This window comes from Protomyctophum bolini (genome assembly GCF_963924005.1).
Source record: "Protomyctophum bolini genome assembly, chromosome: 21".
NCBI classification, from domain to species: domain Eukaryota; kingdom Metazoa; phylum Chordata; class Actinopteri; order Myctophiformes; family Myctophidae; genus Protomyctophum; species Protomyctophum bolini.
The window spans coordinates 8,402,779-8,418,740 of record NC_137882.1 but is presented as its reverse complement, the minus strand read 5'-3'; the positions used below and the strand labels follow the sequence as shown (position 1 = coordinate 8,418,740).

The window sequence follows — 15,962 nt, the reverse complement described above, 5'->3', positions numbered from 1 at the left end:
CTTCGACTTCGGCTAGTCGGAACATACCCACACAGGCACACACCCAGCTAGCCAGCCTGATGACCTATAGTCTTGTGTTGCAAGACGATTGGCGGGCCGCCCGGGAGGTTGATCCATCACATCCCTGACGTGTCTATTTTATCTTGACAGTTGTGGTGTGTAAGGTGTTGTATGACGAGGCAGCAGGGTGCATTCCGACAGCTCTCATTCTCAAAGAAAAGAATAGAGAGGAAACGCCGTCGGACCGCATTATTCCCTGGTTGCGTAGCAGCATTCTCTCATTGTCAAACAAGATGCAGACCTGATACAGTCATTGAGTAAGTTACTAGAAGAGCATAGATTAGTACGATAAGGATAATAATACATACATACAATTTATGGTGCTTTTCTGAGTACTCAGTCGCTTAACCCATTCTGATCGGGAACCCATTTTGGTGTTCGCATCATGTTATGCTTTAGCTATTGAAAAATAGCAGATCTACAAGCTCATAGCGCGCCACCGAGTGGCGCGATACGAGCTTGTAGGTCTGCTATTTTTGAAAAATCGAAGAACGACTGACATTTCTAGAATCTGATCTCAGGTCAGAATGGGTTAATCAGACCAGTGTGTGTCCAGTGGAAACCTCGTATATGAATCTGATCTCAGGTCAGAATGGGTTAAAATGTCGTCGCTAGCAGGCAGAAACCATGTATCTCCATTTTTCATCTTATTAAAGAAAAGAACGATATTGGTCAAGTTATACGTGATGATATATATATATATATATATATATGTGACCTTGTACGTACATCTGCACATTTTGATTAAAAAAAACTTTCAAAAGTCAAAATGTTCACCTAGTCCTACTGTATAATGACATGCCCAAGACAGGCACGCCAGGGTGAAAGTAGATCTGTGGGAGCTAAAAGTATCCACAACAAGAGCTTATATTTGTTCCATTTCCTGAAAAGTAACTGCTTTGTTCACTGATAGGCTGATTCTACAATGTCTTCTAAATCCTAACCGTTTTCTGAAAAGAAATGTGCGTTAACTGTGTTTCTATGTCAGTGGTTCTTCTCAAACCTTTTCATGTCCAAAATGGACACCCAAAATATTTGGCTGCGTAGACCCCATCTCAAAACATTTTGTTCCAGGGACACCCAGAAACAAAGATTTGAGTTAAAAAAACATCAAGCTTGTAGATTTGCTATTTTTGAATAGCCAAAGAACTCTAAAATGACACAGATGCTTTCCCGGCTTTAAAGGGTAGAGCATTTTCTAGAAAATGTTCTGAATGTGAGCCGTGTGAACAAGTGTTCCATTGAAAGTCCTACAGTACATACAGTAACCTGTCACTAAGCTGACCCCACACTGACTCACATGGAGATCCAGTGGTGGAGAAAATGACTCACACATCAATACTGCAATGTAGAAATACTATGTTACAAATAAAATAAGTAGTAAGTAAAGGTATTGGCATCAAAATATATAAAGTACCAAAAGTAAAACTACAAGCAGTCAGCACCACGCGTCGCATCACCATGTGTTTGTGGATTGGCTACTTTCAAATGGCCAAAGTTTAAATACTGTAGGGCTTTGTAATAATAATCAAAATCTACAAAGTAACTAGTTAACTAGTCAAATAATTGTAGTGGCGTATACAGAGAATGGTAGTGGATTACAGAATATTGGAAATACTAAAGTAAAGGGAAAGTACCTCAAAATGGTACTCGAGTACAGTCCTCGAGTAAACATTACTTTCCATGGTAGCCCCCCCGCGGGAACAGGGTGAGTCATGCCAAAGCCAGAGAAGGAATGCGTTACCAGGACACTAATGGATCAGCCTCGCCAACCCACAGTGGGTCGCTGCCAGCGCTGAATGAACGCCAGTCAAACTGGCATGTGGTACAAGGCTGGTTGTTAATAGCCCGCTCTGAATTTAGCATATGAAAAGACTGTGAGGAATGGACTCGTAACGTACGTGGCCATCATTCCGTGGCTCGTTTGATGACTTACATTTTGGGCTGTAACCATCGATCCATTTTTAGCGATAGTTACCGATTTACTTTTTTGATTCATCAATTAATGATACAGTATTTTAACTAATTTTTTTAACCCATTCTGAACGGGAACACATTTTGGTGTTAGCATCATGTTATGCTTTAGCTATTGAAAAAATAGCAGATCTACAAGCTCATAGCGCGCCACCGAGTGGCGCGCTACGAGCTTGTAGGTCTGCTATTTTTGAAAAATCGAAGAACGACTGACATTTTTTTAAATCTGATCTCAGGTCAGAATGGGTTAATCAGACCAGTGTGTGTCCAGCGGAAACCTCGTATGAATCTGATCTCAGGTCAGAATGGGTTAATCGACTAAATGATTAGTCTGAGTAACCCCCATTTCATACTTTGTTGTACAACAGCGTCATGCAAAACTAGCGGAAATAGCTGATCTACAAGCTCACAATGCATCACAATGCAATGCTCTTTGAGCTTATACTGTAGATTGCAAATTTTAAATAATTATAAATTAAATTGATTTGTTTGCTGAACTGTTGCGCCCCTACTTCAGTCTGTTTAATGGCCAGAAGAGAGACAGGCAAATTCCCTTAAATTTAATTTCCTGTCACACACACACACACACACACACAGACATAAAGACACGCACGCACGCACGCACGCACATGCTGATTACACAATCGTGTGACCTCCAGTTTCAATGGAGTCCATTCCTTCACATACTACTTGTCTTTTAATTATTCCATCATCGGATTGGGGTGAGGCTCTCAAATAATCTTCCCCACCCCTCACTCGTTGTCCTGGTCCCCTGCTCCCGCCCCCTGCCACCCACACTCCCTTGGCAATGCATCATTTGCCGTTGGCCTTTAGCACACTTGGCTTTGGATTTTAGTCCATTTACCCATTTTGGGCGGGAAGTGGGAACCCCTTTTGGTGTTTTAAGCATTATGTTGTACTTTAGCTGTTGAAAAATAGCAGATCTACAAGCTCATAGCGCGGCACCGAGTGCCGTGCTACGAGCTTGTAGGACTGCTATTTTTGAAAAAAATGTGAAAATGTGGCCCAAATGTTTGAATATATTCTTTCAGAGCGAACGTTAACTAAAATATTTGCTTCCGGGGAGGTCCCTGGAACAACATATGTCCAGATGGGGGTCGGCGGGCAATGACATATCTTTTTGGGGATCCTTGACATGAAAATGTTTGAGAACCGCTGGCATAGAAATATAGGTTTTTCACAAAACTGTCAGGATTTAGAAGACATTTGTAGTTCGAATTTAGGTCTAAATGGATTAAGACCTGGAACGCATCTGTAATTCTGTATCACCTTAGCTTTGAACCGCTTTAACACTTTCAGGGCCTTAGATTAATCTATCCATCCTATCTAGGCTGCCGGGATTGATCTATTACCTTTGGAGCATATAACGCTGAAGTATTTGCAGCTTTGATCGACGAAAATCCGTCGGAAAATAAATAGTCCCATGGTTGTTGAAGAGAAAAACATGCCGCCATTATGATGCGAAACGAACACAGCATGCACAGCATGTTGTAGTCCAAACAAACCGCCCGTTCACTTGCACTGCACAAATTTTCCCAGAAGCCCTAGCAGGCCAGAGCATGGCTTGATTTCCGGTAAAAAAAAACGGCGAATTAAACACATTAAACAAATAGCGGGTTTAGCGTATTACGCAGCACCGACATGGATTAAATAGCGGGGAACGCGGGTTACGCACATAAGCAGTAGAACTGTTAACCATTATTTTATACTTGAAAAATAGCAGATAAACAAGCTTATAGCGTGGCACCGAGTGCTGCGCTATGAGCTTATTTTTGAAAAATCGTGAAAATGTGTGCAAATCTTTCAATTGATATTCTTTCACATCAAACGTTTTTAACTCATATCTTCTGGGGGTGGTCCCTGGAACAACATATTTTCAGATGCGGGTCGGCGGCCAAATTCCATATAGTTTTTGGGGTCCTTGACATGAAGACGTTTGTGAACCACTGATATAGAAGCATTTTTCTGAAAACTGTCATAATTTAGAAGACATTCATTTGTAGAATTGTCCTCAGGTCTCAACGGGTTAACCATGCCCCACTCATCTTCACCCCCTCTGTCTCCCCAGCGCCTGCTGCTTTGCTCGACCAGTCCAGGTTAAACCACTGTATCATTAAGAACATGATATGTATGGATGAAGCTTACCCATGTCAGGTCCTTGTTCATGTCAACATACATTTGTAAAACATGGATATAGACACTCCTCATTTCCCTCCCGTCCACCCACTACTATACTCTTCCCCAATGCAGAGAATACTATAGAAAGGAGAGGAGGGAAAAAATACAGAAATAAATTAAAAGAGAGAAGAAAAGAGGGGAGGGGGGACCACCTGTGTGTTACTGTGCACAGCCACCGGTTTACACGACGCACGTACAATGCATAGGCCTATGCGTTGACCATTCCCTAGTTCAAATTTCGCTCATCTCTGGGACTTCCGTCAGGGTTTTTACATGGTCCACAAAGGGCGTCCATGTTTGCTAGAAAGTTGTCATGGAACCATTAAGTGAGAATCTAATCTTTTCAAGCTTACGGTAGAATAGTACGTCCTTTATCCATCCGTTATGTGTAGGTGGAGAAACTGGTTTCCATTTGAGGAGTATAAGACGTCTGGCTAAAAGAGAAGGAAAGGAGATTATTCTCTTATTCTCTTAAGGCATTTATACATGCAGTAATCCTGGTCTCTAAACTGCCTCCCCCTGGCCTGCCAGGGCGCCTGATGGAGGGGAAAGGAACTGGTTGGAATAACGTGTTCCTTCCTTCCACGCGCTACGTCTAACCAGGGAAACTCCCCCCTGTCAGGTGTAAAGGAGCGACTTGGACACTCATGCATGAAGGAAGCATGAGTTCAAGTCCGTTGCTCTCCCCAGGTTGGCGGAGGGTGTGTAGAGCCCAGGATCACATTAGATAATTGACACAGGGGTGAAAAATGGGTTACAAAATCGTGGGATAAAAATTATAATAATAAAAATAAAAATAAGTACAGAGGAATATTAGTTGAAGCTGTATGTTAAAACTTCCACCATATGTGCCATTATTTTAGTACCTTTCTGAAAGTATGTTTAATGTATACAGCTATAAAATATAACAGTAATTTATTTGTACTGTATATTCAAGTTATTTGTCATGTCTGCCCTGTGCACCATTTTATAACAAAGCCTTTAAAGCCAAACAGAAATGCAACTTTTATTCTTATGCTCCAGTTTTCAACAACAGAAAACTATTAAAATCGTTAATCGCAATTATTTAACCGTCAACTTAAACGTTGTAATCGTGACATCCCTAACAATATCACCAGTGAGTGAGTGAGTGAGTGAGTGTGGCTGGAATATCCCTTCTGTCTGACTGGCTCTTTTAAACTGAATGGAACTGAACCATCATTTGACATTTCCCTGTTAATTTGCATGCCGTACAGTGGTATTCAATGTCAAGAAGAGTTCATCTGATATAATCGCTGTGTGATTTACGGTAGATAAGCCCTTCCCTGGAGGGGGGAGGGGGGGGGGGGGGGGTTCAGGCATTCAATCCAAAGCTGTAGCAGAAGTAGTTTTTCCCCTACGCAAAAGGAAACCTTTGAACAGTTAAGAAGAACGTGCACCAGTCGGTTGGTGTGTGTGTGTGTGTGTGTGTGTGTGTGTGTGTGTGTGTGTGTGTGCGCGGTGTGTCGGAACAAAGTAATGAGGCATAAGAAGTTCAATCGGCCGGAGTTTGAGAGAAGCTGACATCTGTGGCATTTATGGATCCCCTCGGCCGCACTGATTCACACACTGCCGCTGTGGCTGCTGTAGTACCAGTGGTGGGACAAAGTACTTAACCCCTCAGACAGTACTTGAGTCAAACGTATACTGTGTAGATCACCCCTGATCTACACAGCGAGACCCCTGATCCTCAACTAGAAATGCTGAAGGTCCACTAATTATTGTTGGAAAAAGACTAAGGTCCGGTCCCATGAGCGCGACGCAGGCCACGCAGCGGAGAGCGGGGCTCTATGCCCGTTTGGTACAGTCAAACCAAGGCAAGCTTATATTATATACAAATCGGATCCCTTCCCAACCAACCAATACTGGGGTGCAGAGTATGGAAATAAAATGTTTTACAAATATTCCCCTCCAAAAATTCACAAAGCGCAAAGAACACTTTTATTTTGTCAAGATTTGCCTGCTTAATAATAAGAGAAATAGCCCCTTTAAGAGAAACAGCACATTGGTTACCAAGACTAACTTTGCTAGTTGTCTTTTTTCTTAATTTAACAAAAATCAGACCCATCTGAAGTGAGTTGTACTGTACTGTACTGTACTGTACTGTACTGTACGCTGCCTGTGTGTTAGGCTGTGCAACAGTGACACTTGGTGGTGAACAAACGCTATTTTCGTGCTCGGTCATATAGGGAGGGACACACATAGATAGCTGTCTATAGGAGTGGTTGCATCACTCAAAAACTAAATGAATACTCTATAAACTCCCCCTTTGCCTCATGCCCTCAAGTATATAAGTACAAATTATGTTTTCTTCTTTATATCAATGTTTGTGCACCAGTAGATGTTTAATCTACTGAATTAAATTAAAACCTGGATAGCATAATATCAATATAAAAATAGCAAACTAAATAAACATCTTCCCTAACATCAAACAAAAATTAAAATAATTTACAGTGAACCGGGGGGGAAACAGCGTACAGTCATCTCAGGTCCGGCTTAATTCTAGATGTTTTAAGTGCATGGTTAAAAAGAATATCCCTTCGTCATCTCCACAGCCATCTTCTTCTCTCGCACAGTATGGCTCTACTACTGCAAAGTGAGCAAAAGTCGTCTCCCTTAACAGCCTGAGGGTCCTGTATCTGACTGACTGAAGGATGAACATGCACTTTATCGCTTTGCCCACATCCACACCGGCCATCCGCACGCGTCGCTCATTGTGCTTTTTGGGCCCTCGTCACTCAGAAATCCTGCGTGCCAATTTACCTCCGAGGGTGAAAGCATTTCTGCAGTGATGGCAGCTCGCTTGTTCAAATACTGTGGGACAGAAGCCCCGAGCTGAGCGTGCACTACTGTCAGTTGATTAAGAGAAGGACAGAACTCTCAGTGAACGGTCTATAGAAACAGTCCACACTGACAAGGTACTTTTTCGCAGCAGCATTTCTTTCAACTACCTTCATCAGCGTTTCATTCTACCTGTCGGATCATTTCTTATCTCCCTCCCGTCCCCTCCCCTTGCTCATTTCTCTCAAGACTGGGAGATGATGGAGATCAGAGCGAAATGCAGCAGCATAAAGAGTACCAGGAGCAGAGAACAGAGGAATAGCTAGCGAGCTGGCTTTCTTTTCCCCTCTGCGTGGCTTCAAAGGAGCCGTCGCACACTTGAGCTCACTATCACACGCACTCATGTGTGCACACAACACACACACACACACACACACACACACACACACACACACACACACACACACACACACACACACACACACACACACACACACACACACACACACACAAACACACACACACACAGAGGATTGCTTCTCCTTTGAGTCTTCCTCCACTAGGACGGGCATCGCTTATATGGTCGTCGTCCCCCTTTTCTCTTTCATGGCCACTGAGCTGAATCATGGTCTGAGTTGCACAGTCACTGCGCCAGGAACTCGGTGAACCCCAGCATCAGCTTCTTCTTTGCCTCACCTACTTTCTGTCTCCCTCCCCCCTCCCCCCTCTCTCTCTCCCCCTGCAATAACACTGTCCTGTCTGGTCTCTGAGGTGGCTTTGCATCATTGGCCCCAGTGGACCTTGTTGCAATGAGTGCTCTATTGAGCGAGTCGCAGCAGAATAGAGACAACATCCTAGTCCTAGACTGTGACTGAGCAGATAAATATCCTGGTGCTGCCACTGGCCTGGCTCACTGCCTGGCTCACTCGCAGTGGCAGAATCCAATTGGCAGCAGACTCCAATGCCGTGGACAGCATTTCAGGACCTTGAAAAGGTCTCTTCCTGGTTTGTTAGCAAGCACTGCTGTGTGTATGTGTTTTGTGTGTGTGCGTGCACGCACGCACGTAAGGGAAAAGACGCTGTGCGAGTGTAAATGTTTGTGTGCGTGGAACAAAGGCCACAAAGACGCTACAATCAGCCAGACAATTTTGTGCTCGTCATCTTTGTCCACACATTTGTCCCGCTTCGTTCCCTCTGATAGAGTGGTGTGTTTTGTACATCGACGAGGCGCCTCCACTCTGAAGACTGTGTCCTCCTCTCTGGATCTATTCTGGGAGGCTCGGCAGAAAATGGAACTCCTCCTCAGACGGTCCTCATGGCCTCTTCCTCCAGACAGAGACAGAGAGCTTCTTTTTGTTCCACCGTTGCCAGGCGAAGGGACACATGACATGATGCCCTGTCAAGTGGGGCTCCAACCGAGCCAATGCCGACAGTTCTGGAGCCAGACGCCCCCGTCAACCACCTAGTGTCTGAGCTCAAAGAGAACAGTCCCTCAATCAACCAATCACTCAGGATTCCTCTGGACTCCGCAGTTCTCTCCCATGCTGATCTCAGCCTCATAATTATGTCTTCCTCCCTCTTTTTCTTTTACTGTAGGTCCAAATTAAAAGGTTGTGGGAATGTTTACAATTCCTATTTCTTAAGATGACCCTCTTATATAAATTCAATTCGATTAAAAAAGAAAAATACCATTGTTTTCTTGCCAAGAAAAAAACAAAGCTCAGAAGACTTCTTCACATAATCTAATTGACATGAGCCACCACAGATTGTGGGAGATATTTAGTTTGAATGTTTGCCAGCACACTCGGAAGGAAGTGTTTTTATGAATCGGTCTGTGTACAGCAGTGGTTCCCAAACCTTTTAGCCTGTGAGTGACCCAAAAGAGAAAATAATACATTCCCTGGGACCCAAATTTGTGAAAATAGCTGATCTACAAGCTCACAATGCGTTGCTTCATGCCGCATTGTGAGCTTGTAGATCTGCTATTTTCACTACTACTAATTAAACATTTGTTTTCTAATTTACAGAACGTCGTAGATTTGTCTTATTTATTCAAGAAATTGCTTTTATTTTTTTAGCTTTTTATTTGGTATGAATTCATGTAAACAAAAATGAAATGTAGGAAACAAAAAAATGAAGGGACCCATAATGTATCCGTAACCCACAATTGTGTCCTGACCCAGTGTTTTGGGAAACAGTGGTGTACAGTCCTGGTGATGATTAGCGCCCTGCAGTGGCATTGTCATCCATGCGGGAGCTCTACGATGGCGAGTCGCCTCATTATTGCCAGACACAAACAAAGACATTTTCTCAGAAATTCTCACAATGTACACTACACACCTACACCACCATATATACTCGCCACAGGGCAACTGAAGGACGACTTGACACGCCTCACTCACAATGATGGAGCTTTTATAGAACCTTGGGTTGTGTACAGCTCCACATATCATTGCTTTATCTGTTGCTTCTGTGATCAAGGAAATAGTGATAATTCCATCCACTCACAAACAGCGGATTCTGTCCAAAATACTTTGCAGTATCAAAAAAATTAAAATTTCCTGTTACCTACTGTACATATTTATTTTGCCGATTTCTGTTGCACTTGAGTGGAGAAGCAATGGATACAGATGACAATTTGAGCTTACACCATGTCCAGATGGTTATACAACCCCAAAAGCTTCCATGTCACTTTAAGGCTGTGACTTGTGTCTGATATTTTCTTTTTTCTTTTGCCAGGATCTGTGCTGGATGTGATCAAGCACATCATCTCGCGGGGGGAGCACAAGGCAGGCGTCCTGGACGAGGCTAGCATAGCCACCATGCTGAAGGAGGTGCTCGAAGGCCTGGAGTACCTTCATAAGAATGGACAGATCCACAGGTAAGAAGACTTATGGCTTTCAGACCTTATCAAGAGGGTCTATTTTACTCCTCGTCATTGCATTTTTATACGCTGGGAGTTTAACGGTCCTTGATTTTGCCGTGTAGTTGTTGTTGCATCATAAAGGTTTGCCAGGCCTGGCGTCAACCTTGAGGCTTGTGCTGGGATTTCTCTTCCCAGTTTCTCCCCCATGTTTTCCTAATATGTACTCTGGTAAAGGTCTGTTTATCCAATGACTTTAATGCTCTGCCAAGATATATAAAATAGAATATTTTTCACGCTCTTCCGCTTGATTCATGGGCTTGCTGCAGAGGAAGGACAGGAAGTGGATTGTGAATTGTATTGTGCGTCGGGCCAGACTGATGACCCATATGAAGGACCTGTCCCTGTTAAAGGTCAAGTGAATCATTGGGATCTGTGTGAAGACGAGGACATTGACTCAGTGAAGGGTACAGGGCCAGTGATCCAAGAGAACATGGACCGGGTTGTAAATCTATTATTCGTGTTTTATGTTGTTTGGCATCTGACTATGAATCCATCCATCCATACACTTGCTGCTTTGTGACCCACACACGTACAAGCTGCAGTGCACACACAGCACCCACTTATCCTAACCTTTTGTAGCAACAACATTTTGACGGCTCGAATCAATGGATGAAGTGGACAAGCTAAACGGTCAGCTGTAAGGGCAAAAAAGATTATAGCAAAGAGCAATATTATTAATAAACAAGGAGTCATTAGAGGTAGAGGTGTGGAACATTTCAAAATTAGAATGTCATGCCTCAGGAAATTCTAAACCAAGTTCAAGGCCTAGCTAAGTCCCTGTTATTAATTGGACCAACACGGCTACGGGTTGGCCTTTGAAACAGGCACTGCCCTCCAGCTTTGTTTATGTTTTGTTTGAGTGGGGGTTTTAGCCTTTATTTGATAGTACACAGTACACTGTACAGTGAGTGTAGAGAGAGTAGGGGAGTGACTTGCAGCAAAGTCCAGCCGGCCATTAGAGGCCATTAGAGCCCACTAGAGTAATTTTTTCCAGACAGAGTACGAGTACAAGTACTTCATTTGTATTACTCGCCGATACCGAGTGGCGATACGAGTACTTTATTTATTTTGAGTAGCGACTTATTTTACCCCCCTTTCTCTTTTCTGATCTACACTTGTCAGTTGTCATTTTATGCTCGTAGATCGGCTGTTTTTGGTGATTTGCTGCAGTGATGGGTCAGACTTGCTCCTGTTGCATTCGTTCAGCCTAATGTCAATTTGTTTGTGTTGGTACTCGGGTCAAAGTGTGTGTGTGTGTGTGTGTGTGTGCGTGTGCGTGTGCGTGTATGTGAATAATGCATATCCATTTAGCCTGGTTAAGTACCCAGCTTCTCTCAAGAGTGTCTCGTTGATTGGAACGAGAGAGCGGTGAGGAGATGCGGAAAGAGGAAGAGAGAAATGGTTGTTTCCTCTTCTGTCCTCAAACAATGAAGGTGGGGAGGGGGGGGGGGGGGGGGGGGGGGGCTGGGAGGGACCATACACACCTGTAGCAGATAAGCTACAGCTCTATCCTACTATCTCCGTATTTCAACTTTAACCCATTTTGACCCGTTCCACCTACTGTACACCTTTTAATATACCTTTCAAGCTGGGAACACCTTTTAGTTTAGCTGCTATATATCGCTGTTGTCGGGCAAAAACCTCAGAGACGATATGTAGCAACATTTTAAAATATATTTTTGGTCAATAATGACCTGATAATAATGTATAAAAGTATAAAACATAGACTATCTAAAGCTCACAATGCATCACGATGCATTGTGCTGCTGTAGATCTGCTATTTCTGCTTTCTTTCTTATTGTTTTTTGTGAAAGTGGTATTATTAATATAGAACTAATTCAATATATTGATAAGAGCGTGTTACTAAATAACTGCAAGCGACTCATCAGCTATTTCTGAAAACTTGTGAAAGATATTGAAGACAATTTTGAATAATTTAGAATTGTCTTTCACACAAGTCTTCTTTTCTGCCCTGGCACAAAACCTCTTCAGATGAGGCGGGGGCCACCATCAAATACATGTCAAATTGGGGGTCCTTGGCACAAAAGATTTGAGAACTAAGCAGGCTGTAAGGTGTGGCTTGTGAGGAGCAGCACTCATATGAGACCTCCATACCGGCGCTGTGAATGGCTTGACATGCTGAGAGTTTTGATTGATTCATTGAAAAACCGTTTGCGGAATGGATACAGTTCAAGCAAGGAATGTACAGGTCAATACAAAAAGAGGATAAACCCAGAAAAAAAGCACTAAGACTTGTTTACATAAGGGTCCTCCATTGTTCAACCCATCAGAACATTTAAAGACATACAAATATACACTTCTATGCAAAAAAAAAAAAAAAATCATGTACACTGTTAGAAAAAAGGGAAAGCATGTACAGTATAGAAATATAGGGGGATTGGGGGAGAGAGAGAGGACTGGAGAGAGAGGACTGGAGAGAGAGAGGACTGGAGAGAGAGGACTGGAGAGAGAGGACTGGGGAGAGAGGGGCCCGGGCTGTGGTTCAGTGTGCTGTAGATTAGAAAAACATGATCAGTTGATCAGTGTCCATGGTGATGTAACACTCTCTCTTGCGCTCTCTCTCTCCTCTCTCTCTCTCTCTCTCTCTCTCTCTCTCTCTCTCTCTCTCTCTCTGTGTGTGTAAGCTGGATCATATGAGTCAGAGCCTCAGGCTAGGGGTGATAGAGAGAGAGAGTTGATGGTGAGCTGCAGCGGTGTAAAGTAACTAAGTAAGTACTGTACTGTACTTGCTCTGAGCACACACACCAACGCGTTCCTTTTTGGATTCCTTTTTTTTTAATGTATACTGGATTTGGGTTTAGCACTCCACTGAAAACCATTGCTGATGCGCAACCTCTTTTTCAAATTTACTGTACATTTTTGAGGTATTTTTGAGGAGCACTAGCCCTTCCAACGTCTGGTTTTCACAAATAACGTCACGTGGCAGTCAAGTCTATGGACTTGTATGCCCCCGAAACAAACCAAGTCTAGGAACTTTTAATGTTTGTCTTTAAACAGGACCCCATACTCATGACGTCATGTGGCAGCCACTACAGTACTGACACAGAGACTTTTAGAAGTAAAAGTACTGAAAATTGGAAATACTCAGTATTTCCAATTGTCTGTACTTTTACTTCTACTCCACTTACATCTCAGAGGAAAATCATGTACTTTTATTCCACTACAATTATTTCAAAAGTTTAGTTGTTTGTAGATTTTTATTATTATCACAAAACATACATTAACCACTTCAGGCATATACTGATATACAATACTTTTCGGCCGTTTGCAAATAGGCCGATCTACAAGCTCACACGCATTGTGAACTTGTAGATCTGGTATATTAAAGCTTTTTTTACATATATATATACACATTTGAAAACTTGTAAAATGGGTACTTTCTACTTTTGCTACTTTAAAGTATATATTTTGATGCTATAATCGTATTTCTTTTTCTCAAGTCAATTTTGAATACAGGGCTTCTACTTGTAATGTAGCGTATTTCTACATTGTCATATTGATACTTTTACTTAAGTAAACATTGCGAGTGCTTTTTCCACCACTGGTGAGTTGGGAGGGAGAAGGGGGAGAGAGAGAGAGAGAGAGAGAGAGAGGGAGAGAGAGGGAGAGAGAGGGAGAGAGAGAGAGGGAGAGGGAGAGAGAGAGAGAGAGGGAGAGAGAGAGTGTGTCACATGACGGGTCCTATCTAGCCCAGCATGCACAGCAGAATGCAATTAGAACCCCGGGGGCCAACGGAGGCTGTGGGCTATACTCACACTCACTCAGAGACATTCACCACAAGCAAGTGAACTTCTCGGTGAGTTGGGAGGGAGAAGGGGGAGAGAGAGAGAGAGAGAGAGAGAGAGGGAGAGAGAGGGAGAGAGAGGGAGAGAGAGAGAGGGAGAGGGAGAGAGAGAGAGAGAGGGAGAGAGAGAGTGTGTCACATGACGGGTCCTATCTAGCCCAGCATGCACAGCAGAATGCAATTAGAACCCCGGGGGCCAACGGAGGCTGTGGGCTATACTCACACTCACTCAGAGACATTCACCACAAGCAAGTGAACTTCTCCACCTCCTCTTTGACAGCAGCCTGAGAAGGCCCTGACACAGAGATTCACAGATAACATGGTTTATTTTTAGGCTAAATGTGTGCTTTTTTTGTTGTTGTTGTTGCAGTGTTTCCCAACCTTGGGGTTATAGGGGTGGCAAGGGGTGGGGGGGGGGGGGGCAATGAGGCCTTGTCTTTGTGCATGGTAGTAAAAGAAAAGTTAAATATTGCACATAGTCTAGTCATAACTTGCTTTCATACACTGTGTGCCTGTGTGAAATCCATATGAAATCAGTCAAACTACTTAAAGGACCACTTCACCACTTTTCAACCTATCTTCATATAATAGGTCCTCACTAATAATCATGATAAAATGGCACAGTTATTTTTCTACTGCAGAAACTGCAGGCTTTCTAGTCCTGAAAAGTTGCAATGCGAAAATGGAAGCAATCCTTCTCACGATTGTAAAACAAAATCTGTCACTGGTGGACGGGTTTCTAAACTGCCCACAGCCCTCCTATGAGACACAGAACTGAGTATAGAAAAAGATTGTGACATTTTATCATGATTATTAGCAAGGGCCTATTATATGAAGATAGGTTGAAAAGTGGTGAAGTGGTCCTTTAACCCATAAAACCTGGGGCTAGGGATGTCCTGATCGGACCGGGAGATCGGAAATCGGAGCCGAACATGTCATTTTCAAATGATCGGGATCGGGAGAAATACATTGGAGATTTTTATTTTTTTTCAATAAAATAGTGTGTCTAAATAGACTTGTGTCTAATGTAAATATCAAAGAAAGATGTATAAACAATGATATTTTGTGAAAACTTTACGTGAAATCATAAAATGTTTATGATGTTTGTACTCCTGGGGCACTAGTTCCAGCGGTGGCAAACACTCAAAGATCATGGAACAAAGACAGTCACAGAGTTTTAACTTCAGTTCCATAAGCTGTAGTTCATTATTTTTGCTATGATTCCCTGCTTTCATATGACATGGGGAAAAAAAATCCACAATGATTTCTAATACATATTTTTGCCTTTGAATAATTGAAAGGCAACAGACTAGACTAGAGTTACATACGTACATTTCTCACATGGCATAAGTACCTACTTCCATCTCAGAAATATCAAACGCCTCCGCCCCTCACTCACTCCCCACAGTGCCGCAATCCTGGTTCACTCTCTCGTCACCTCCCGCTTGGACTACTGTAAATCCCTTCTTTTTGGTCTCCCCCACAAACTCCTCCATAAACTCCAACTGGTCCAGAACGCTGCTGCCCGTATCGTCACCATAACCCCTGTCATCAGTCACATCACCCCTGTACTACACCAACTCCACTGGCTTCCCATCAAACACCGCATAGACTACAAGATCCTCCTCCATACATTCAAAGGCAGCCATTCATAACCTCGCCCCCCCATACCTGTCTCTTAGGTCAACAGGCCCAAAAATTAAGGCCCGACCCTAACGGGGCCCTCATCAAACCCTGTACACTTAAGACACTTCCCCCGCTGCCACCCTTAGATCTCCATATATGGAGCTGACCTGTTCTGACATACCATATGTTGATCAGACCTCATCAAACCCTGTACACTCAAGACACACTCCATATGGCCAGTACAGAATTCATTCCATATGTTGATCTGACCCCCCCCCCACGCCAGTGCTCGCCCAGCAGTCTCCAGGCGGAAATGTTAACCCTAGGCCTGGGCCGGTTTAGCGGTCAAGGCACCTTGGCTGGTAATCCATCATTACAGTGTGTCGTGGGTCCCGATCCAGACGAACTTTACTGTGTGTCTTCCCTCATCTCTCTCCCGTTTCATGTCAACTTACTATCTATCTATCTACAAAGGCAACCCCCCTCCTCTCTTACATCTATTTATAGTACAGAGTCCTACAGAGACAGGACATCAAGAGCAGGGAGGAATGTTTTGAGGTTTTTTTTTTGTTG

At 43.3% G+C, this 15,962-nt stretch overlaps 1 protein-coding gene across 2 annotated transcripts in view; it reads left to right on the top strand.

Annotated features, from left to right (window-relative positions):
- Positions 1 to 15,962, top strand: part of oxsr1b (oxidative stress responsive kinase 1b) — an 80,438-nt gene that overhangs the window by 39,992 nt on the left and 24,484 nt on the right. For both annotated transcript variants that reach the window (XM_080793377.1, XM_080793376.1), the window contains exon 4: positions 9,772 to 9,913. In XM_080793377.1, the coding sequence (XP_080649503.1) occupies positions 9,772 to 9,913 (142 nt within the window). The remainder of the gene's footprint in view (positions 1 to 9,771; positions 9,914 to 15,962) is intronic.